Source organism: Protopterus annectens, chromosome 14.part0 (genome assembly GCF_019279795.1).
Source record: "Protopterus annectens isolate FY-2018-M chromosome 14.part0, PAN1.0, whole genome shotgun sequence".
In the NCBI taxonomy this organism is placed as follows: domain Eukaryota; kingdom Metazoa; phylum Chordata; order Ceratodontiformes; family Protopteridae; genus Protopterus; species Protopterus annectens.
In genome coordinates this window covers 1,052,362,100-1,052,385,655 of record NC_056748.1, presented here as the reverse complement: position 1 = coordinate 1,052,385,655, position 23,556 = coordinate 1,052,362,100, and the positions used below count along the sequence as shown (strand labels likewise).

Below are 23,556 nucleotides of genomic sequence, written 5' to 3'. Positions count from 1 at the left end.
AAATATTTCCCCTAGAGAAATCCTCATAGTCCCTTTTGATCTTATTCATTTTTTGATTCCATAGCTTTTCAGCATTATTGTGAAAGGAGTCATGCAATGCTCCCAATTGTTGCACACATCTCATATCAACAAATTCCGATTCAAGTTTATTTTGTAGTTGTTGAACCTCATTCTTCAACCCCTCTAACTCCGGAGCAAAGAAGTCATTAAGGAGCTGCATATATTGAAAGCTGGTGTTGATGTTTAGTGTTTGCCACCTCGCTAGCAGTTCAGGGTACCGGTCCCCCTGGGCTGGCATACATAGAATCCTCATGCCTCTGGGCACTATCCCATAGTCGAGGTACGCTTCTAAATGGAATGTCTGCCATTGCAGACGCTGCATCTTGTTCATTTTAAAAGTTAAATCATGTAACAAATCTTCGAACGTTTTGTCAACAGCCGCCGGAGCTATTCTACCTTGCTGTCCATCCCTCTGGACCATGAAGCCCAGGTTCAATAGCGGGTTGTCTTGCATAATCAGCGACTTATTCCATCGGCTGTTACCTGCTTCACCTGAACATATAGTTGAGGAAGAGGGTATGTCACCTCTGGCCATATTCCTTTCAGTGTGCATAGCGTAACAAACACAAAAATCCAAATACAAGCAAAAGAAATCTGTACGCTATGCCAAAGTCCTGCCAGGCTTAGGAACACGAACAAAACCAAACGAAAAGCAACAGGACACTGCTGTAAATGTATAAAATTGGATAAAATTTAATCAAGCTAAAAAACACAAGGTAAGCGCTTTCGGGATTCACCCTTCATCAGACAGAGACACATTGAACAAATAACATTTTTAAAAGATATAACAGCCAATAGCATCTAATGAAAAACCCGCCTATTTAGAAGCGTAGGTTTGACTGGTATTACATCATTTAATCCTGGTTCCCCATGTGCCATCAATTCAATAATCCATCTGGATTCAGCCAAAGCTGTCTGATGTTTAACATCCCCCCCCCTATTATTCAACTTAATATTAACAATGGCTCTGAATTTAAAACTATGTGTGGGATGTCCACTAATGTGCCTATACAGAGCATTGCTCGAATCACAATTCCTAATACTACTTAAATGTTGTAGAATCCTAACTTTGAACATGTTGTTGGTCATTCCAACGTAAAAACAGGGGCAAAGCACACATTCAGCTAGGTACACTGTTGTTTGTCCTGCAGGTGGCACTCCCTTTTAAATGAAACACCTTCCTTGTCACCGGATGTGTGAATGTGACTTCCTTGTTGATATGGTCACAGGCCTTACATATCCCACAGGGAAGTGTGCCTGCCAAGGTTTTAAAAGATCTACTGTTGACACTCAACCTTTCACTACACAACAGATCCTTAAGATTCCTATTCCTCCTATATCGAAATCTAGGACTGTTGTCAACAATACCCCTAAGACCCACGTCACTGGTTAAGATATTCCAATTATTTTGTACAATTTTGCAAACATCATTGATATTGCTACCATAGGTAAACATTAATTTAGGACCCCCTTGTGTATAACTACGACTATTGTTGCCTATAGATTCTTCTTCCTGGGACCTTTTTAACCATGGTTTGTATCTCGTCCGTCTAAATTTAATGCTACTATCAATAAACCTATGAACCAAATGCTCTCCATAACCTCTATCCTTGAAACAATGGCCAAGTTTATCCAGTTCCTCATCAAACTGTGTATCTACAACACTCACCCTAGATACCCGACTCACCTGCCCTCTAACAATGTTAGGAAACACATAATGGGGGTGCATACTATCAAACGATAGCAGGGTATTTTTCCAACACTTCTTCCTATGGAGACTGGAAATGAAACCTTCCTGTGTCTGTTCCACACAGACATCCAAAAACTCTAAGTGAGTGTAGGAGGTATTGGCTGTAAATTTCAAAAATGTGGTAGTGGAGTGGATGTAGGATAAAAAACGGTCAAATGAACTACGATCACCATTCCACAAAATGAAAATATAATCTACAAAACGTGTGTACATGGTGATGTAGCCTTTCCATTCATCATTGTTTAGAATTTTGGATGTTTCCCAGTTTGAAAGGACCAGATTAGCATAGGTGTTCGCACAGGGGGTACCCATGGCCAAGATTTGTTACATGATTTAACTTTTAAAATGAACAAGATGCAGCATCTGCAATGGCAGACATTCCATTTAGAAGCGTGCCTCGACTATGGGATAGTGCCCAGAGGCATGAGGATTCTATGTATGCCAGCCCAGGGGGACCGGTACCCTGAACTGCTAGCGAGGTGGCAAACACTAAACATCAACACCAGCTTTCAATATATGCAGCTCCTTAATGACTTCTTTGCTCCGGAGTTAGAGGGGTTGAAGAATGAGGTTCAACAACTACAAAATAAACTTGAATCGGAATTTGTTGATATGAGATGTGTGCAGCAATTGGGAGCATTGCATGACTCCTTTCACAATAATGCTGAAAAGCTACGGAATCAAAAAATGAATAAGATCAAAAGGGACTATGAGGATTTCTCTAGGGGAAATATTTTTGTTTGGCCGAGGCATAATCAGGCACCAACGGATAGTATCAAGTGGATGGAAAGGAAGTCGGTAACACGTCCCATGGAGGGGCGTGACGATCACGTACGTGAAGCAAATATGGTTCATACCGCTGTAACAGGTAATTCTCTTTCTCCGTTGGTATTGAAAGAGCAGAGTGTTACTAGCGGGGAGAACACCAATGGAGACAATAATATCTTGAATGTAGAGGTAGATACCTCTGCTGCAGCGGTTATTGAGGATAGTGCCTCGCGTTCTTGTGAGACGCACACCAGCTCTCAAACTATAGATAGAACCAATTCTGAGGGGTTGGTTTCATCGCCTGTCACATCTAGGGATCCTGAGAGCTGCTATTATGGGTCTGGTGCACGCCCCAAGGTGGTTCAGGGGCACGAACATTTTTTGGAGAAACTACCCGCCCCAGTAAGAAAGAAAGGGGCTTGGAAGAGATCCCTAAGCGAGGACAGGGATGTGGACAAGAGGAAACGGACTCTACATTGACTGTTCATGTTCATACTGGTATTGTGTACAATTTATCATCTTATGTGCTAACCAATGATGAATTGACAGTGTTGAACAAGGGGTTAACCTTTGTACCAAGCAGGATTTGCTTATATAATGAAATTATTATGGATTTGATGCTATTTTGTCGAAATGTTATGTTGAAATTGATGTTTGGCAATACTGATAACTGTGTGCTGCCTAAAAAACCAAGCAGTTTTGTACCACCATTTATACCTGCTTTGAACCTCTTTATGAATGGATGTGAGAGGGATTTGATTAGATATTTTTGTGATGGGAATTTTAGCAGATATTACAATTTAACCACAGCACAGAAGATGGCATTACAAGGTCTAATAGACAATAATGATTTAACCATTAAAATGGCTGACAAGGGAGGAGCAGTTGTTGTTTTAGACACTGCTTGGTACAATAATAAGATAAAAGATATGCTAACGGCTGATGATACATATGTAGAGATTAATCCCTTAGGGGTTAGACTCATTATTGATAAGGTACACCAGCGGCTAGGGTCATTACTTAATGATATGAAAATTACACCGGATACACATAAATTTTTATGGGTGGAAAAACCAGTTACACCCATATTTAAGGCTTTGCCCAAGATACATAAATCTTTGAGTGACCCACCCCTGAGACCCATAGTGTCAGGCAGGGGTTGGGTCACCGAGAATGTTTCCATTTGGTTGGAAGCTACACTTAAACCATATATGGAACAGATGAATAATATTCTTATAGACACAGGACATTTTTTGAAAATCTGGGGGGATGTCATTAAACCGGATGGTGTAAAAAAACTATTAATGGTTACCCTGGATGTAAATAGTCTGTTTACCGTCATCAATAATGAGTATGGCATAACATCTGTGGGAGAGCTCCTTGTAGGCTTGGGTGTTGCCAGAGATAGGGTATAGTTAGTGAAGTACATGCTGACCCTAGTTTTGGAGAACAATGTTTTTATAGGGGCAGGTTCATTGTATAGGCTGTGCGAACACCTATGCTAATCTGGTCCTTTCAAACTGGGAAACATCCAAAATTCTAAACAATGATGAATGGAAAGGCTACATCACCATGTACACACGTTTTGTAGATTATATTTTCATTTTGTGGAATGGTGATCGTAGTTCATTTGTAAAGGGCAGGGTAGGTTTTTTATCCTACATCCACTCCACTACCACATTTTTGAAATTTACAGCCAATACCTCCTACACTCACTTAAGAGTTTTTGGATGTCTGTGTGGAACAGACACAGGAAGGTTTCATTTCCAGTCCCCATAGGAAGAAGTGTTGGAAAAATACCCTGCTATCGTTTGATAGTATGCACCCCCATTATGTGTTTCCTAACATTGTTAGAGGGCAGGTGAGTCGGGTATCTAGGGTGAGTGTTGTAGATACACAGTTTGATGAGGAACTGGATAAACTTGGCCATTGTTTCAAGGATAGAGGTTATGGAGAGCATTTGGTTCATAGGTTTATTGATAGTAGCATTAAATTTAGACGGACGAGATACAAACCATGGTTAAAAAGGTCCCAGGGAGAAGAATCTATAGGCAACAATAGTCGTAGTTATACACAAGGGGGTCCTAAATTAATGTTTACCTATGGTAGCAATATCAATGATGTTTGCAAAATTGTACAAAATAATTGGAATATCTTAACCAGTGACGTGGGTCTTAGGGGTATTGTTGACAACAGTCCTAGATTTCGATATAGGAGGAATAGGAATCTTAAGGATCTGTTGTGTAGTGAAAGGTTGAGTGTCAACAGTAGATCTTTTAAAACCTTGGCAGGCACACTTCCCTGTGGGATATGTAAGGCCTGTGACCATATCAACAAGGAAGTCACATTCACACATCCGGTGACAAGGAAGGTGTTTCATTTAAAAGGGAGGGCCACCTGCAGGACAAACAACATAGTGTACCTAGCTGAATGTGTGCTTTGCCCCTGTTTTTACGTTGGAATGACCAACAACATGTTCAAAGTTAGGATTCTACAACATTTAAGTAGTATTAGGAATTGTGATTCGAGCAATGCTCTGTATAGGCACATTAGTGGACATCCCACACATAGTTTTAAATTCAGAGCCATTGTTAATATTAAGTTGAATAATGGGGGGGGGGGTTGTTAAACATCAGACAGCTTTGGCTGAATCCAGACGGATTATTGAATTGATGGCACATAGGGAACGGGGATTAAATGATGTAATACCAGTCAAACCTACGCTTCTAAATAGGCGGGTTTTTCATTAGATGCTATTGGCTGTTATATCTTTTAAAAATGTTATTTGTTCAATGTGTCTCTGTCTGATGAAGGGTGAATCCCGAAAGTGCTTACCTTGTGTTTTTTAGCTTGATTAAATTTTATCCAATTTTATACATTTACAGCAGTGTCCTGTTGCTTTTCGTTTGGTTTTGTTCGTGTTCCTAAGCCTGGCAGGACTTTGGCATAGCGTACAGATTTCTTTTGCTTCTATTTGTCTAAAGGAAAGCAGTCTAATCTGCACACAAAGGACAAGCACCTCTTAGCAGCTGAGCAAAGAGGCCCTGTTTTATGCTAAGGGAAGTGTTATACCCCAAATCAAATACTGCAACTATGAGTTAAACTATGGATAGGCATTACTTGGTTTGAGCACCAACACCAGGTATGTGATAATTTGTCTAGACTGGCTATGAGATTAGAAACCACAGAGTTAAGTAGAGGTACAGCATTGTACGTCTAAAGCTAAAGTTATAAATGAATTTCAAATTTTCTGGTTAACTCCACCTTTTAAAGTGCCTGTGTCTGTCAAACACAGCAGTGCACAGCACTGTTAAGCGGAGAAGCTAAACTGAAATAGCCAATAAGTAAGCAGACAGAACTTCAGCCAGTAATATCTACAACTCAGATATGTCTTTAAATTAATGCCAGCAACTGAATCATCACTACTGCTCTTGGCAAGTTTACACTCTACACTCTTTTTGTATTTACCTTTGGTTTTCTAGTCAAAACTGCTTTACCTGTAACCTTCCACTCTTTATTAGCTGTATGGAGGTGCAATCTAATGAATTCTCAGGGGAAAAAATCACTCATACTGTGCATTTGTTTTTGTGTCCTGGCAACTTGTGCATTTAGTAGATCCTCCGTTACATTAAAAATAAGTACTGTTTTTACAGTTTATTTAGTTTCAGTTAAAAGTAATAAAATAAAAAAAGTGTGCATCCTTTTAGTTACTCAAAGTGGATTTTTGCACCTTTTTCTAAACGGCCAGATAGCTGTTTAAACACTAACTCAGCAACCTTAGTCACACAGTGAAAAAACTGCTGTACAATTCTATAAAACACGTAAAACAATACTCCAAAACACAAAAAATAACTTAAAATCCTAATGTTAATCAAAAAAGTAAGCCATATTGCTGCACTTAAGTATGAAAAACACCAGAACAATACTGTCTCAGCACATCTAGCTTTCTCTCCAAGAATCTTATGAAAAGTCAACATTAGATCCCAAAACTCATTCAGTGTAGTTATAGAATAAATAAATATCAGTATGATATATAGCTGTAAATCTTTTCTCTTAAAAGATGAAATGTCACTATACCTGTAGTATAAAGTGAGTCACATACTACATTTTTAGGAGTACAAAAAAGGTTTTGGTGGGAGGTATGACAGGGCTGAGTTTGCATTATGGATTAAAACCTTTTGTGCCTGTGTTGGATTGCATATAGAGTCACTAAACTGTTTTGCAAGTACACTTGTAAAACTGCCACCCTCTGTTCAAAATCATGCCAGAATGCAACTTACTAAAATCTAGGTGAAACAAATTATGTGAGTAGAGCCTATCCATGCCTACAAAATATAATGGATCAAGCCTAACAATGATGACAGTTCAATGTTCAGAACCAAGTCTAACATAGGAACAAGTTTTTTTCTATATGTGTTTTCCCCTCGTGCATGCTGATGGACTCAAGGCTGAAAGAGAGGAGCTTAATCATTTGTTCCTCCATACTTGGTGTTTCCAAGCAAGGGTGACAGCTGACTGGAAACACCGTCAGCCAAGCAGCCATGAAGGTGACTGGTAGCCTCATCATCTGCATGACATAAAGGGCATGTACATTATGCTCCTAACCCCTTCTCTTGTGGTTAATGTGAATATCCACATATGTGTAAACTTTCAAAAATCACACCTCCCTTCCCCAGACTGAGCAAGTTGGCAGTAGCAGCTCAACCTAACCTCCCCAGCTCTTCTAAATCCAGACTGCCATTTAAGCTGCTTTTTGAACATGGACTGTCTGTGCTATAGTCAGAACTTTATTCCCCCAAACCACAGAGATGGACAGGAGCAAGTTACCAATAAGACCTGGTTGTGTAAAGATGATGATGACTTGAAAGATGGTTCCATCATAACAAGCATCAATGAGCATTATGTAATTCGGGTGTACCTGGCCATCATAACAAGCATCAATGACCATCATGCAATTCGGGTTTACCTGGATGAATTACAATTGTGGGCAGCACCAAACTGCATGGAGTGTTAAAAAGATGTGTTATGGATGTGGCAACCCACATTATCCATATGTGATGGGTAACCTTATATCTGAAGTGATGGATGTCATTCAGAACTTGGGTATAAAAGCTGACAACACAATGTTTGAGTCTTATCTTTTGGAAATTGTTAGCAAGCATCATTTGAAACTAAAAACGTACTTAGAGCTATTGTCAATAGACATAGGGAAGTATTACATAGCTATTCAGAAGAAAGACACCCCATATTCCATAAGTGGTCAGTAGAGATATGGAAGTATTAAATAGCTATTCAGAAGACAGATACCCTATATTCCATAACTGGTCTTTTATTTATATGTATAACTCCTCACAGTAGGACAGAATGAAAACGGTTCATAACTGCTTCACCAAACAAATTAGTACCTACAACCTATTTTTAAATTTCATACCCCCCCTTAGGTCTCTGTCACTCTACTTCATTAAGTATAAACTGGTCAGGGTGACCTAACTGCTACACGCAAACGTGTTTAGATAGAATCAAACTTATGGAGCATGTGTGGTGATGATCTTTACATGCACTAAGAAGTTATTATTCCTCATTAGTAATTGATTACTGATTTTATTTAAGATTAAATGTATTGCAAAATTCTCTTCACTGCACAGCAGGAAAGTGATGGAACTCTGTCCCACTAAAAATTAGAAAACTTGACTCTGTTGCTTTACTAGAAAAGAAGTTTAGATAACTGGATAGGAAAAGAATATTTAATCCTTTGTCTGTTGCTTTACTAGAAAATAAGTTTTGATAACTGGATAGGAGAAGAATATTTAATCCTTTGTACATCAGTAGCAAACTCTTTGAGGGCTGTTCTAGGCTTAAACTTTTTCATTGTTATAAGATCAAACTCAGTTTTAGTACAAAATCAGATTTATCCACCCATACTTTGAGTTTGTCTTTTTGACTCAATTTCATATATGCAAAACCTCTTTTCAGAGAAGGAGAAATGTTTTTCCAGCTGTGCATCACTCTACAATAAGGTGGTGGTTTACCAGCAAGCTTACATCACCTTGCATGATGATTTGAACAGGCAGTAGTTCTATCCTGAAAAGCTTCAGCTTGAGCATGTTGATACAGAGGACTCTACACAACGTATTGTCAAGCTCTGGAATGCTGTGGTCAACATAATGTGCTCATCATTCCCCCATCTACAAGTAGCAAGCATTCTGAATGGATGTCTTGCAGAGGGATTGGCTTGCCACAGAAACATCTGTCTGCTTTGTGTAAGTGTCCTAATTTGGTCAAAGTTAAAGTGGTGGACAAAGAGATGAAGAACTAACTCAGAACTCTGACAGTTGTAATGTGGAGAGATGAAGAAACCAGCTATGTTTCAAAGCACAAAGCAACTAAAGGGTGTATGGATACAAACATCAATGTCATAATAACATTGGGAATGAGGATAGTTTGAACTTTTAAAAATCTAGCAGCAGGTATGGATTTCTGCTATAGAGACAAATCTCCTGGCATGGATCTGCAGCAAAAAACACTCTGAAGTATCTTACCTCATTTTGTTTATTCATTCCTTTTAGTTTCAAATCATGGCTGAAATGGATACAATGGACCAGCAATGATGCCAGATTAGCAAGTACAAAAAAAAAAAACAAAGACAAACATGAGAACAGGTAATACAGTTTAATGTTGCTGAAATGTCACTGCGTTATATCATACAGGTAATACAGTTTAATGTTGCTGAAACGTCACTGCGTTATGTTATCGTTTTTTCTAAGTAGGTCTGTATGGCTCTCCAGAGTCCTTTGATATTGCCTTCCCCAAAACCATAGGCCCCTTGACGTTCAATCAGCTCAAAGAAAAAAGTATCTTCTGAAAACAGTGGTTTTGTGAACATCTGCAATAAGTACCTAGAGAAGAAAGAAAACATAAGGCATTAAAAGCAATTCAAACAGATGGTGTGAGATAGAGACAGGTCTTCATTTATTTACAGTGCTGCACATATTACCGCAGAACAGTGGCAGAGTGAATTGTTTGTAAAGTATGATATTATAAAAGATAAACATATGCAGCAAATTTTTCATGTCAAATTTTTAAATATATGCATAAAAGATATGTGGCAAAATTGTGTAGCAATTAGAACCATGTGCTTTGAGGCAGCAAATCTGTTCATTTCCTGGTTTGGTGTCTCAGAGCACATGGTTCTGTTCATTTCCTGGTTTGGTACTGTCTTTGTAAAGTTTGCATGTCTTCCTTGCGTCTGTGTGTTTTCACTGCAGTCTCAGAGTTACTCTCACATCACACAGACACATAAATAGGTGAAATGGAAAATCATATTTTCCCATGGGCTGCATAAAGTGTGTGGTTGTTTATATCATGTAACAGAATGGCATCCTGTCCAGGAATGTCAACTGAAGGCCATCACAGTTTCAAGCTTTTCTGTGACCTGAACAGGATAAGACAGTATCAGAAAATGAATGCATAAAGGGCACTTGTGCTGAAAAAGAGTATGTTTACAATAAGTTTTCAAATCTATCTAATGTACCACTCTCAGCCCATGGGACTTCCTTTGTTTTCAGAGTTTTACACATATGCATGTTTATTATTTTTAAATAATTCCTTATAATCATGTCTTTTAACTTAAATGAGTAGAGCTTGGCATGTCGGAGTTCCCACATTCCTGTTCACAGTCTGCTGCTGACTTTAGAACTGCAATCATTATTCAGGCTGTGGGACTTCTTGTATTAGAAATCCTTTCCTTTTGGAATTTGCTGGTGTGCCTGACTGGCGGGAGAAGCACCAGGGCCATTCTCTGGGCAATATCAGCTTTAGGCACTTATTTTTGTGTGGGCTGTGCTGCTCTCCATGTAACATGTCTGTGTACATTCCATGCAATATGCTTGTACAGCTTATGCAGTAGCTGTGTGACAGTCTTTACAGAGAGAATGTGTGTAAGGGAGTAAGCATAAAGACTTGCACTCATTTACAGGTAATAAAAGGCAGCAGTCATTGCCCCAATAACTTGAAAAGCAAAGCTTTAGTTTTAAAAAGCAAATCAGTATGATTGTATCAGTGATCATAGCTGAAAAGGATAGGATGCATTTTATGAAAGATATACAGTCTAAAATTCATGTGTGTGTCTTTATTTAGTGACTTCAACACTCAAATTTTTTCTAGAAAACCACAAATTTTAAGAGGAACAGCACAAAAATTTGGTCTTTCTGTGAAATTTTGGACAGTTGAGCAGTATGGTTTTGTACAATAGTCTAGGGATAGTACACGTTGAGCTGTAGCACAGTGTGTGTGTGTATACATGCAGAGGCTTCTGAAAGAAATAAGATCTGATATCAGTTTTTAACGAATCTCACCTCCAGATGTCTCCTTAGCTTTACTCTTCAGATAAGTACAACAAGACAGTCGTATTGACTTTAGAAGCCATAATGGAGACACCTAAGTAAGACTGCTTCATCAATCTGGCCAATAAACAGGCACCAGGATCATTTGCTACTAATTATGGGTACATGCCTCTACAAGATATGAATGTATATTCAGATTATCGAAGCCAAAATTAGAATGCAGTCTTGGTTCAGGTGAACAGATTAAAAAGATAATCCTCAAATACTAATCTGCAAATACAAACTTGCATAACAGATGCATCAAAACAAAACAATAACAATGATTGATTGCAGCGGCCTGATACTTTAACATGCAAAATCAGAAGAGCAGATCTTTGCAGAAACTCCATTTCTCTATCAGCCTTGAGCTTTAACAATCATAACTTTGCCAGCAATGCAACAGATATATAAGAAAAGCAATTACGAATTAATAAGATGCTTCACTATTACAATGTAATGTCACTTTTTTATCTCTTTTCTCCTGCTGTTCTTGAGGTCATCTATCTTAGTCCAACACTTACTTACCCATTTGTTCTCCTGCCTTTTCAGCAGCTGAGTGCACTAAGAGAGAGATAGAGAGAGAGAGACAGACAAAAGTCAGAGATCACATCTACTAATTGGAGTGGGTCAAGAGGTTTCTATGCTTAAGCTGGTGGGGGCTGCAATACTGTTCCAGGAGTGTGCATGTCATCTTTGATACTATACAATAATTCATAAGATGTTTATCAGTGATGAGACTTTTCCCCAAAGGTTGATAAATAGCTTTGTATAAATTCTTAGTTCTTTCATTTTAATTTCCAATACTGCTGTGGTCTTCAGTAGGCTGTAGAAGTCTTCCAAAGTTGGTATTGTGTTTGTATTTCATCTTATTATACACTTCCTTGAAATTACAAGTATAGTCCATACTAGATACATGTTTAACCTATTCAAATAAGGACCTTTGTTCACATTTACTAATACAAGAGCATTAGTTAAATAAAATGATTCATTACATAAAGCTTGCAGAAAGTTATTAATACCATTCTAAAATGGCTTAATTTTAACACAATCAAAGAAAATGTGGTTCCAATCTGCATTGTGTACTTGCTCACATCTCCAACATATTCCTTTTATGGAAGAATTAATTTTAATACTTCTGTCTGTGGTTAAGAATGCTCTGTGCAAGCATTTTCGATTAAAAACTTTCCAGTATTGTGTAAAACATGCATATTTTATCGATAATAAGATATTTGTTTTAATATATAACAAAAAGACACTCAATACAGTTAACTGAAGATATTTCCAATATGAGGTTTTGGGTGTTGTTTTATAGATTGCCACAGGAAACTGTATTTCAAAATTTTAGAAAATATTGATAAAGTTATTATATATGATTGTATATATATATATATATATATATATATATATATATATATATATATATATATATATATATATATATCGTAAATTTAGGTATTTCTTTAAATGAAGAATTGTTAATTATTCTACTTAAATCTTGCAAATATGACAGAATACTCTGTAAAGTTAGTCAGTCCTGTTGTGGAATTTTGTATGTTGTTTTTATTACTTGCATATCTAAAAATTTTAGTTCTTTGATACATACATTGGAGCCAACAAACAAATCCATTCTGTTCCCAATAATTAATAATTTCGCTATATATTTTATGTGGAAAGTTCTTTGTGACTATAAATGGTGTTAAAAGATCAAAGCAGATTTTTAAATCTATATTTGCATTAATAATTTTCCTAAATGAGTCAATGTAATAATTAATCATATGAGTTTTAGTGGGTTTAGTTATGTTATATTGCACACTAATACATATGTGCCATGGCAAGTTGTTTTTATCTTTTTGAAATTTTTTTTGTAAATCAAATTAATTTATTGGTATTACAGTTAGTAATGCTTTCCAATTTGCAGAGTAATTTGGACTTCATCAATATAGATATTGATGCTTTTATATATATATATATATATATATATATATATATATATATATATATATATATATGCTTCTATATCAGGATAATTTAGTCCTCCCTGTTTCCATGGTCTGATGTGATGTATTAAGCTATTCTGCTTCTTTTGGGAAACCATAAAGAAAGCTATTCTGTTTCTTTTGGGAAACCATAAAGAAATAAATTCATGCCTAATAAAATTTTTAAGTATATTCCTTTCTGGTAACAGTTGTATTGCCAAGGCTATATACAGGAGGGCAGTAAAAACATTTTTATTAACTGTAGTCTATCTTCAAATGTTAAAATTATTTTGTTCCATTTTTCCACAGAGATTTTAATTGTATTGATGATGATTGTGTTTTCTTTAGACTAATTCATTACTATCCTTGCATAACTCAATTTCTAGATATTTTAAGGTAGAGTCTTGTTTCCCTATGGTGTGATCTCCCTTAGTTTGCAGTTCTTTTTTTTTTATTTAAAAATAAAAATTTTGATTTACTGAAATGGAGTCCTGAAGTCATGTGAAATTTGTCAATTAATATATCTAATTTTTGTAATGTCTCTTGTATTAGATAATGTTAGTAATATGTTAATATGTCATCAGAAAATAGCATTACTTTAGAATTTTATTGTTCATAAACATCTATTCTGTTGACTTTTATATTGTTATGAACTGAATCTGGCAATATTTTAATAGCCAGAGCAAATAGAATCAGTGAAATGGGACATCCTTGTTTAGTGCCTTTTGTTATATGTATAGATTCAGGGGTAAAAGGACCTAACTTGACATACGCTAAATTATTTGTGTGTGTGTATGTGTATATATATATATATATATATATATATATATATATATATATACACACACACACACACATATATATATATATATATATATATATATATATATATATACATATACATATATACTATTTAGGAGATGAACAAAGAATGCAGGAAATTCAAACAGTATTAAGATTTTGAATAAATAGTCCCAATTTAAAGAATCATAATTGGCTTAGATATAGAGAAAGCCTTTGAGTGTTAATTTCTCTTATAGATTTTTAATTAAAAAAATAATTTTAATATTGTCATGTGTGTGTGTCTATGATATATAAATCCAGTTTGATCATTTATTGTTTTGCATAGTGGCATTTTCATTCTTTTAGCTAATATTCCACAACAAAATGCAGCAACGAGACAGCCAGGCACTCCATTCTTTTCTTTGACCATAAAATATATATTTATTCAGGTAGAAACATCAACAGTGGTAAACACTTTCGCTAAAAAGCTTCATCAGACCAAGATGGTCTGATGAAGCTTTTTAGCGAAAGCGCTTACCACTGTTGATGTTTCTACCTGCATAAATATATATTCTTATGGTCAAAGAAGAGACTTGAGTACCTGGCTGTCTCATTACTGCATTTTATTGTGGAATACTGATTTTATTGATTTTTGGCAATGGGACACTTACCCTGTGGAGTACTATTTACTCCATTGTTTTATTCGCTTTTAGTTAATATCGTCATAAATATCTTACAGTCATTATTTAATAACGACATAGGTCTATATGAGGTACAGAGGTTTGGGGATTTGTTTTCCTTTAGGATTGGTGTGATTAAGGAATATCTCCAAGAGGGTGATATTAAACTTGTGACTGAATTTCTAATACAGTTTTATGTAAGAGGGATAGTTTCTTTGAAGGAAAAAGTTTATATATTTCCATAATTATACCATCTATACACGGAGCTTTACAGATACAATAAAAAAGGGTAAAAAAAATAATTTCTTTGTAGGATTTGGGTGCTTCCAGATCTAGTTTTAATTTTTCTGGTATTTTGTTTTATATTAGAATGTTTTACATTCAGATTTATTTGATCGATATGTATAGTGATTTCTATAGGCATCAAGAATGCCACCTATATCGGAGACATTTTTCCCTTTCTTTTCATGGAAGATACTTCTAATGTTATTAGATTTTGATTGTATTTTAATTCTTAGCTAAACTAGTTTTATGTGTTAAAATCATGTGGAGATGAAAAAAAAGCAGAAGTATTAAACAACAAAATTCTATTTTTTTCATCTTTTACTGACAAAAGTTTGGTTTGTAGATGTAATAATTCAGAATCCCATTCTCTGATTTTTTTTATACCAAGTTAGGGTTTTACCATATATGTAAGCTTTTAATGAGTTCCATATCATTATTTTATTTATCTCTGTGGTGTAATTAATATCAAAGAAGGACTATAATTCAGATAATAACCAGGGTTTGAACTGTTTAACTCCAGAATTCCAGCACATATAACTAAAATTAAAGATTAATGATTTGCACTCATTTTGAAGTTTTAGTATCAATGAATTGTGTTCTAAAATGATTAATTTCTCAATCACTCCCTGCCCCTTTTCAGAGTGTAAGTCATGGGCAGCAAATATATTATCTGTTCTAGTTTGGGTACCAAATCTGTGATCTTGATGGGAAAACAACAAAGATTTATCTTTTTTTTAATTTGAAAGTATCTACAAGATGAAATTATTCTACCCACTTGTTTAAAGCTTTTGATACAGCAGATGTATGCAACAGTCTTTTATTTGTAGTTTCAGAAATATCAAATATACAGTTAAAAACACTTGGAACATGAACTGTTAAAATCTCCTCCTAATATTAAGCTGCCTTTATAATTACTGGAAATTAAATCCAATGCCTGGTAACCAGTATAGATTGGCTAGGATCCATATTCTATTATTTATTTAATTTATTTAAATTTGTTGACCAGGAGTGTCCGACTGGACGTAGGTCCATTTTCAGTGGAGGCCCGGGGAGAAAAGCTCCACAGTAAAATAAACAGACAGTAGTTACATTGGATTACATAGAGATTAACAATTTAACATAGCAATTACTTACAACATATTTACAGATGAAGAACATAGTACATCAGTAGACAATTAGAATCTTTATCTGTGAAGTACATAACAGACATTAACAAATGTTACAATGAGAAGTTCCTGCTGTATAATAAGTACTAGGCTTATGAGCATCTGAGCTTGCTGTAATCAAGGTAGTTAGTGGAGTGGAAAGAAAGGTGGTGGTTGGATGGGGTGGATGATATTAGAGTGGGAGTTGCAAGGGCAGCATGTTTTTAGGTGCGCTTTTAGTAAAGTTTTGAAGTGGGTGCATGATGGTACGGAGGTAATTGTGGGTGGGAGTGAGTTCCATAATTTGGCTATGGCGCAAGAGAATAGTGCTTCACCAGCAGAGTTATTGGCTTTAGTGATCTGCAAGTGATTTTTGTTGCTGGATCTTAGTGGTCTGGTGGTGCGATAGGGTTGGAGTAGATTCTGGAGGGATGGGACATTTAGTGGATGATTTACTAGTTTGTGGGTGAGTGAGAGTTGATACCACTGAAGGAGGTGAGGGAGTTTAAGCCAGCCCAGTTCAGCAAGTGAGAGACAGTGGTGACTACGGTAGGATGCCCCTGTGGCGAATTTGGCGATTTTGTTGTAGCAGGTCTCTAGCTTGTTTAGATCACATTGCCTTAGGTTGATATATATTGGAGAGGCATAAAGTAGGGTGGAGATAAGGTGGGAATTTGCTACTGAAATCTTTGCTGCTTTGGTGAGAAATTGCTTATTTCTGTATAACACTCCTAATTTTTTGTGGACTTTTTTATGGTCATGGACATGTGAATGTCAAATTTTAGTTTATTGTCTATTTCCACTCCTAGCAATTTGGTGTGTTCAGCTGGGTATATAGTGGTGTTGTCTTTTGCTGTGATGTTAAAGTGAGAGTTGTTTTGAGTATGTTTGGTGGGTTGGAAGATGAGTAGTTTAGTTTTGTTTGGATTGAGTATTAATTGGGCATCAGGTAACCATGTTTCAACAGAGGAAAAGGCTTCCTGTGTGACTTTTTGCAGTTCTGGTAGGGACTGGGCTGAGAAGATGATGGTTGAGTCATCTGTGTATTGTATGAGTGTGCCATGTTTGGTGGCAGAGGCTAGATTATTGGTGTAAACAGAGAAGAGTAGGGGTCCAAGGATGGATCCTTGGGGAACCCCTATGGAGACAGGTAGTTGGGGAGATATGTCATTCTGCCATACAACGGATTGTTGGCGGTCAGACAGGTAACTCTGAAACCAGTTGGTGACTGATTGTGAGAAGGATAGGTTATTGAGGACAGAGAGAAGTTGTTTGTGTGGGACCATGTCAAATGCTTTAGATAGGTCTAGGAAAGTAGCAGAGGAGAGATAGCCATTGTTTTTATGCTGAAGGATAGTGTTAGTAAAGGACAGTAAGGCAGTGGTGGTGCTATGGTTTGGTCAGAAACCATGCTGAGTACTGGAAAGGAGGTTGTTAGTAAGGAGGTTGTCTGAGACCTGAGAGTGTATGCATCTCTCTAGTATTTTGGAGAGTGGAGAGAGAATAGCTATGGGGCGGTAATTGGTTAGTTCTGTGGAGGGTCCGCCTTTGTGGAGGGGAATTATATGTGATACTTTCCACAGTGTGGGAACGTATCTTTCTGACAGAGATTGGTTAATCAAGATGGATACTGGGTAGGCCAGAGCATCAGCTGCGATTTGTAGGTATTCACTTGGGAGGTTGTCTGCTGCTAATTTGGTGGGTTTAAGTTTAGTTAAGAGTTTTTTATGTTGGAGGTAGGTACAGGAGAAAAAGAGAAGGCAGTGGGGAGATTACTAGTTGAAGGTGTGGGTTGGAGGGGAGGGGGGTTGTGTTGTTTAGCTAGTGATAGTATGGTTTGGGTGAAGCGTGTGTTGAATGAGGTAGCAATATTTTCTGAGGAGTGAGGGATGTTAGGAGGAGGGGTATTGACTTTACCTGGGTGGAGGATGGAGTTTATGGAGGACCAGAATTGTTTGGGGCTGTGTTGTGAGGAGTTTAGGGCAGACTGGTAGTATTGGAATTTGTCCTGTTTTATTAACTTTTTGACTCTATTGCGTAATTCTAGGAGTTTCTGTCTAGCTGAGGGGGTTTTGGTTTTGCGCCAGTGCTCTCAGGCTTTATCCCCGTTTTTCATTTCTGACTTTGTGGTTTTCTGTAGCCACGGGGTGGGTTGTGCTTTGGTTCTGGAAAATCTTATGGGGGCATGGTAATTAAGGATGTTCAGGAAGGTAGTATTAAAAAATTCAACTGCGTCATCTAGACTGAGGTACTTTAGAGGATGCCAGTTACATTCTTTGAGGGATGAGATGAATGTGAGTGGGTTAAAGTTTAGTTTTTTTACGTATTTGACGGTAGATGACAGGTTTAGCTTGGTATATGTATTTTTTGAGTAGGAATGTTGGGGAGTGATCACTGAGGCTATCTGATAAGCAGCCTGTTATATATGACTGGAGGCTCTTACTGACTAGTATCCAATCCAGGGTAGTGTGCTTGCTGGAGTTTTTATTTATCCTGGTTGGTGACTGGACTAGTTGGGTGAAGCCATGAAGGTGTACATGATGGGTTGGATTGTTGCCAGAACATGATTGCCAGTCAATATTGGAATCACCTAAGATGAAAGTTTCTTGGGGGAGATGGTGGGTAGACCAGCTGAGAAGGTTTTCTAGTGGAGGGATGTTTTGGCCAGGTGGGAAGTAGCATCCAATTATGTTGATGGTTTTGTTTTGGTTAATTCTGAGGTTGGTATATATTATTTCTTCATTGCCTATTTGTGGAGCTGATGATTTTAAGATCTGGATGTTTAGATGCTGTTTAAATATTATAGCTACACCACCTCCTTTTTTGTTTAGCCAGTCTACTCTTAGTATGCCGTAACCTGCAGGGAGTATTTGCTCACTGGTAATGTGAGGTTTTAGCCAGGTTTCTGTCAGGATGACTATATCTGGGGAGTACAAGTCTATAGTGGCATGGAGTTTATGGACTTTGTTGGATATACTTCTAATATTTAGGCTTAGTAGAAGGAAGTCACATGGCTTTCTATTGGCTGTGATATGGGAGAAGGTGTGGTTTCTAGTCTGATTATGAGGATTGGGGTTGGAGATGGTAGGGCCAGGGTTGGGGTGGATGTCTCCACTTAGGGCTAGTTTTGATATGCATGAGATTATTAGTTTTCTCAGTTTTTGAATGTGTTTGTTTATAAGGGAAACATTATGATTGTGCTCTGTGGGTAATAGGTATGGCGGGAGGGTTACTATGTTAAGTTGTAGGGATGCTTTATGTTTGAGTAATATAGTTGGTAGAATATGTGGGGGGGTGCATAGGGATGGTTCTTGAGCTGGTGGGAGGGGAGCTGAGTGTGGGTGAGACATGAGTGGTGGTGTGAGTAGTATATTACAGTGTACAGTGGTAGTGGTTGAGTGGGGGAATAATGGAGCTTTGGTAGGATGTAAGACATGCAAGGAGAGTGCATGCAGTGAGCATGTTAGTTGAGGAGGTGTGATAGTAGTGGGAAGATGGATGAAGTAGTGTTGGGTTAGCGGTGTGGTTGGCTATTGGAAAAATGGGAGGGGTTTGAGTGCAATAAAGGTGGGACCACTGGGAGGAGGGAGAGAATAGGAGGCAGGGTGGGGAGCGAAGCGGATAGAGACCCTATTAGTTGCTCGTATGAGGGGGCTGGAAACAATCACAAAGCAAAGACAAGTATGCATTAAGAAACAATCACAATTGACCAAGGACTGCTCTGAAACTGTAATTCATTTCTTAATTTCTCAGGTGGAAAAACAGGATAACCTTGTATCAGTCGGCTACTGTGGTCATAGATTATGTTTAACTCTATTTAACTATTATTATTTAACTATATTTAACGTTATATTTAACTATTACTAATGCCATAAGGCCATCTTTATCTTCATACTTACAAATGATTTCTGGATTAATCACATTTGTTTTCCAATAAAATTGTTACCCCTTTTGTCTTTGTCTTACAAGTGGATTGCGCCAATATCATATATTCTTTAGGATTCCATTTGTAATTGTCAATTGTTTTGAAATGAGTTTCTTGAAGGAAGACAATTTGTGCTTTGCTCAGTTTTAAATATTTCAGTAGATTTGATCTCTTGCCAGGATTGTTTATTACCTTTAAATACCAATGGCTTAAAGTTAAATCCATCTTAGGTTATTTAGACTATGTATTTTTTGTTTTACTGTGACTATTAAACATTTTCCTCTAATTTCCTTTAAAAGCTCAAACATATACTTTATAGTTATTAGTTTTATACTTTGAGTGTTTACCAATAAAGTAATGTTTTGGTCAGGCATACTAAAAAATATTTTTGTGAAATAAATTTAAATTAATACATGTTAACAAAACTAATATCCGCACTAGCCATGGAATGAAAATAATTCCTAACATGATGGATAAACCTAAATCCATAAGATTACCACTCATACCTTGACAATCCAGAACATCGGAGCTCCATAAATTGAATTAGCATATGGAGAATATTTGTAATAGGAATAAGCAATATTTATATTATTTTGAACAGATATAGTACTATTGTAGATTAGACAGAATTCTAATACAATATAAATGTCTACTTATTGTATAAACAATTTTAATACAATATAAATGTCTACTTATTGTATAAATTATTTACATGAAAGATAGATGACAAGCAATTCAGTCATAGTAAAGTAGCATGTATCATATATAAAACCTCAGTAAAAGATTATAGCACAGTTATTTAACAGTTATTGATGAAGTCTTTCAAAACGTATCTATTTCTATTAATGTTTATAATACAATGTATTTTAATGGATATATCAGAAGTTATATTTCATTGTTTGCCAGCATTTAAGTAATCACTTTGATGAAATTTGGTGCATTTTAAGTAAGTTAGCAACAAACAATGCTCAAATAAAACAAACTTGATGCTTTAATTATCCTTCTTCTGCCCATTTCCTACACATAAGGACTTTCATATCTGTCATTTCTTATTATAAAATGAGTGAAATTATAGGTTAAAAACAACAAATTTCATATTCATAAATTACCATTCTATTGCAAATACTGAAAGTTTTTAGATTTAAATGGCAACATTCTATTTTGTATACTCAGCAAAGGTTAAACTGAGTGTCTATTGTCAATTTAATACCATTTGTTCAGAATATGATTGTTACATTCTGTGACATTTCAAGTTTAAGTTTCTATTGTTTCTCTTGAATAACTTTAATGTTTTATATATGACATCAAACTGACAGTTACCATGGTAACCGCTTAAGTATTATATATGGTCAAAATGGGTTACAAAAACTCCAATTCAAGTTAAAGCAATTACATGACTTGTTATGCATATTCACTTGTATAAGAAAATCATCATGCTTCCCCTTGACAAGTTAAGACAGCAGTATTAAAGACAGGATTTAATAACATGATCTTGTGTATAATATCTAAATTCAGCAGATTGCTTCATCTTATATGACGATTATATATTTTATGTCTAGATTTACTAAAATCATACATTACATAACTATTGTGGGGTTTTTTTTGGCTGTTGCTTAGTTATTTGAGAGACCACAAGCTGTAATGCTTATTCTTATTATTAGCTCCTTCCAAGCATGTTTGCACAGTCCATAGTCTTTAAATTATGAGACCCTTCTAGTTTCTTATTTGTTATAAGTATATTTCCATCCTTACATACACACATATAAGAACTTCAAGCATGGGTAACAATGCCCATCCAATTTTGTCAGAATACCATTCATTAGTTCATGTGGTGTGTTTCCAGGCTGTTCTTAAAATATCCAAACCAATATTTGTCCTGTTCCATTTTACCAGCCTGTTTCATGCAGTGGCCACTCTGCCAGTGAACCACTCAACACACCTTCTATTCCCACAGATATTTCCACGAAGGAAATCTGATACCTATCTAGCACTTCCTGGAAACCATAAACACCCCTAGAATCAGCTGTCCCCATATGCCCAACACGTCCGAGCAAGCTCACCTCCCAGACCACTGCAATGGGTAATGCACAAGACCAAGTGCTCTTAGTCTTAACATAAGAGTGGAGGTCTGAGTTATTGTGAAAGTCCTTAATGTGTTTAGACCAAAATACCTTTTAAATATAAAATTGCGCTTATTTTATTTATTTTTTATCAAGAATCAATTTAATGAGCAAAACAAAGTGTTGGGAAACCATCAATATGTGTACATGTGGTTTAAAACAGCCCTTTATTATATATATATATATATATATATTTTTTTAACCAAAAACTTTATTGCCAAGAATCATCTTGGAGGATCCTCAGAGCCATTAAGCATTATCGTCACTCTGTCTCCTTTACCATAGGAACCTGGGAGCATCTGTTTCTGTTAGTGTGTCTGTGTACTGCATACCAGCGGCTTGCGATGCACCTGAAGCAAAGCTTCACTTCACTGCAACTTCAAGCCTAAATTCCCTTCCTTTCAGAGAAGCAACAGCCAGAAAATGAATGGAGAGCAAACAGATAAAAAAACCCTCCCAACAAGCCGCCACAAGAGATAACACATTCTTCCAGCCTTCTCACCTCTCACTTAGCAGATATATAAACAAACTATTCTCTGCCAAAATATCCCAAATCACAGTTTTACCCAATCCCCTTCCCCTGGATCCAAACTAAATCACCAAATGTCTCTTCCTAATACACAAGCATCAGTAAACCTCAATCACAAGCTGCAACCCACAGCTTCCCGGAGACTAAAACGGCAACATACAACAGCTGCATCCACACACACCATGTCAGGCTTAATCAAATAGGATTTGAAGCTATGATACCTGCCATAATTGATATTAACTATGTTTAAGCAGAACATTTGTACTAGCTGCCAAACACAGCTGCATGCACGCACATCCCATCAGAATCGATCAAACAGCACTCGTAGCTGTGATACCTGCCATAATTGATATTAACTATATTTAGACAGAATAATGAGGACATTTGTACTAAGAGCTTGCTACTATTATTTAACCAGGATATATACGACATTTCTAAATCATACTTTATCTGAAGAAGGCATTAGTCTAAATGACAGCATTTATTTTTTCAGAACACTCTACTGTTACTGCTGTTATATATATTGTTAATTTGTTACATTTGAGTCTGAACTCTGATGAATGGTACCTTGTTGAATTAGTTAAGTACTTTACTTATCTTGCTCATTTTGATTTTACTTATAATTTTTCATTGAGTTCAAGTAGGGCAATAAAAACTTCTATGTTTGTATTATATGTTGCTTTGTTTGGCTTATATATAATATTAATAGTAACCCATCTTGACCTACCGTTGTTCTTGAAGAATTATTGGACTCTGAACATTCTGAAAAAATCATTACTGTTTCTCAGAAATCCTCCTTTTTTAAAATAAAACAGATGACAAGTGATGTACCATAGCAGTTGATACTTTGAGAGATGTAGTTGTAAGAGTTATTGGAATATTGGAATCAGTTTTTTATTTCTTCTTTCTAGCAATAGTCCAAGGATTTGTTTCTTTTAAGAGTGGGGGCCATCCATTCCATTTCTTCTGGGATAGACACTGTTATTTTTGATTAATTTACTAGCCTCTTCTAAGTCATTAAATGTTCTCATCTCATTGGCAAAATATTTTTATCTTGGCTGGAAAGGCCAGCTGTGCTTTAATGTTTTGTTTCAACAGTTTTATTATTGGCCAGACTTTTTTCCTTTGTTCTAGTCTTCTAAGCACTGTAAATA

General features: G+C 36.4%; 1 protein-coding gene across 2 annotated transcripts in view; it reads right to left on the bottom strand.

Annotated features, from left to right (window-relative positions):
• Positions 1-9,232: 9,232 nt before the first annotated feature.
• The window catches only part of HPDL (4-hydroxyphenylpyruvate dioxygenase like), a 555,822-nt gene continuing 541,498 nt past the window's right edge, over positions 9,233-23,556 (bottom strand). Inside the window, exon 5 of one of the 2 annotated variants that reach the window (XM_044056863.1) lies at positions 9,233-9,474. In XM_044056863.1, the coding sequence (XP_043912798.1) occupies positions 9,321-9,474 (154 nt within the window). In that variant the 3' untranslated portion in view covers positions 9,233-9,320. The remainder of the gene's footprint in view (positions 9,475-23,556) is intronic. The other variant, XR_006362808.1, reaches the window with a different exon arrangement.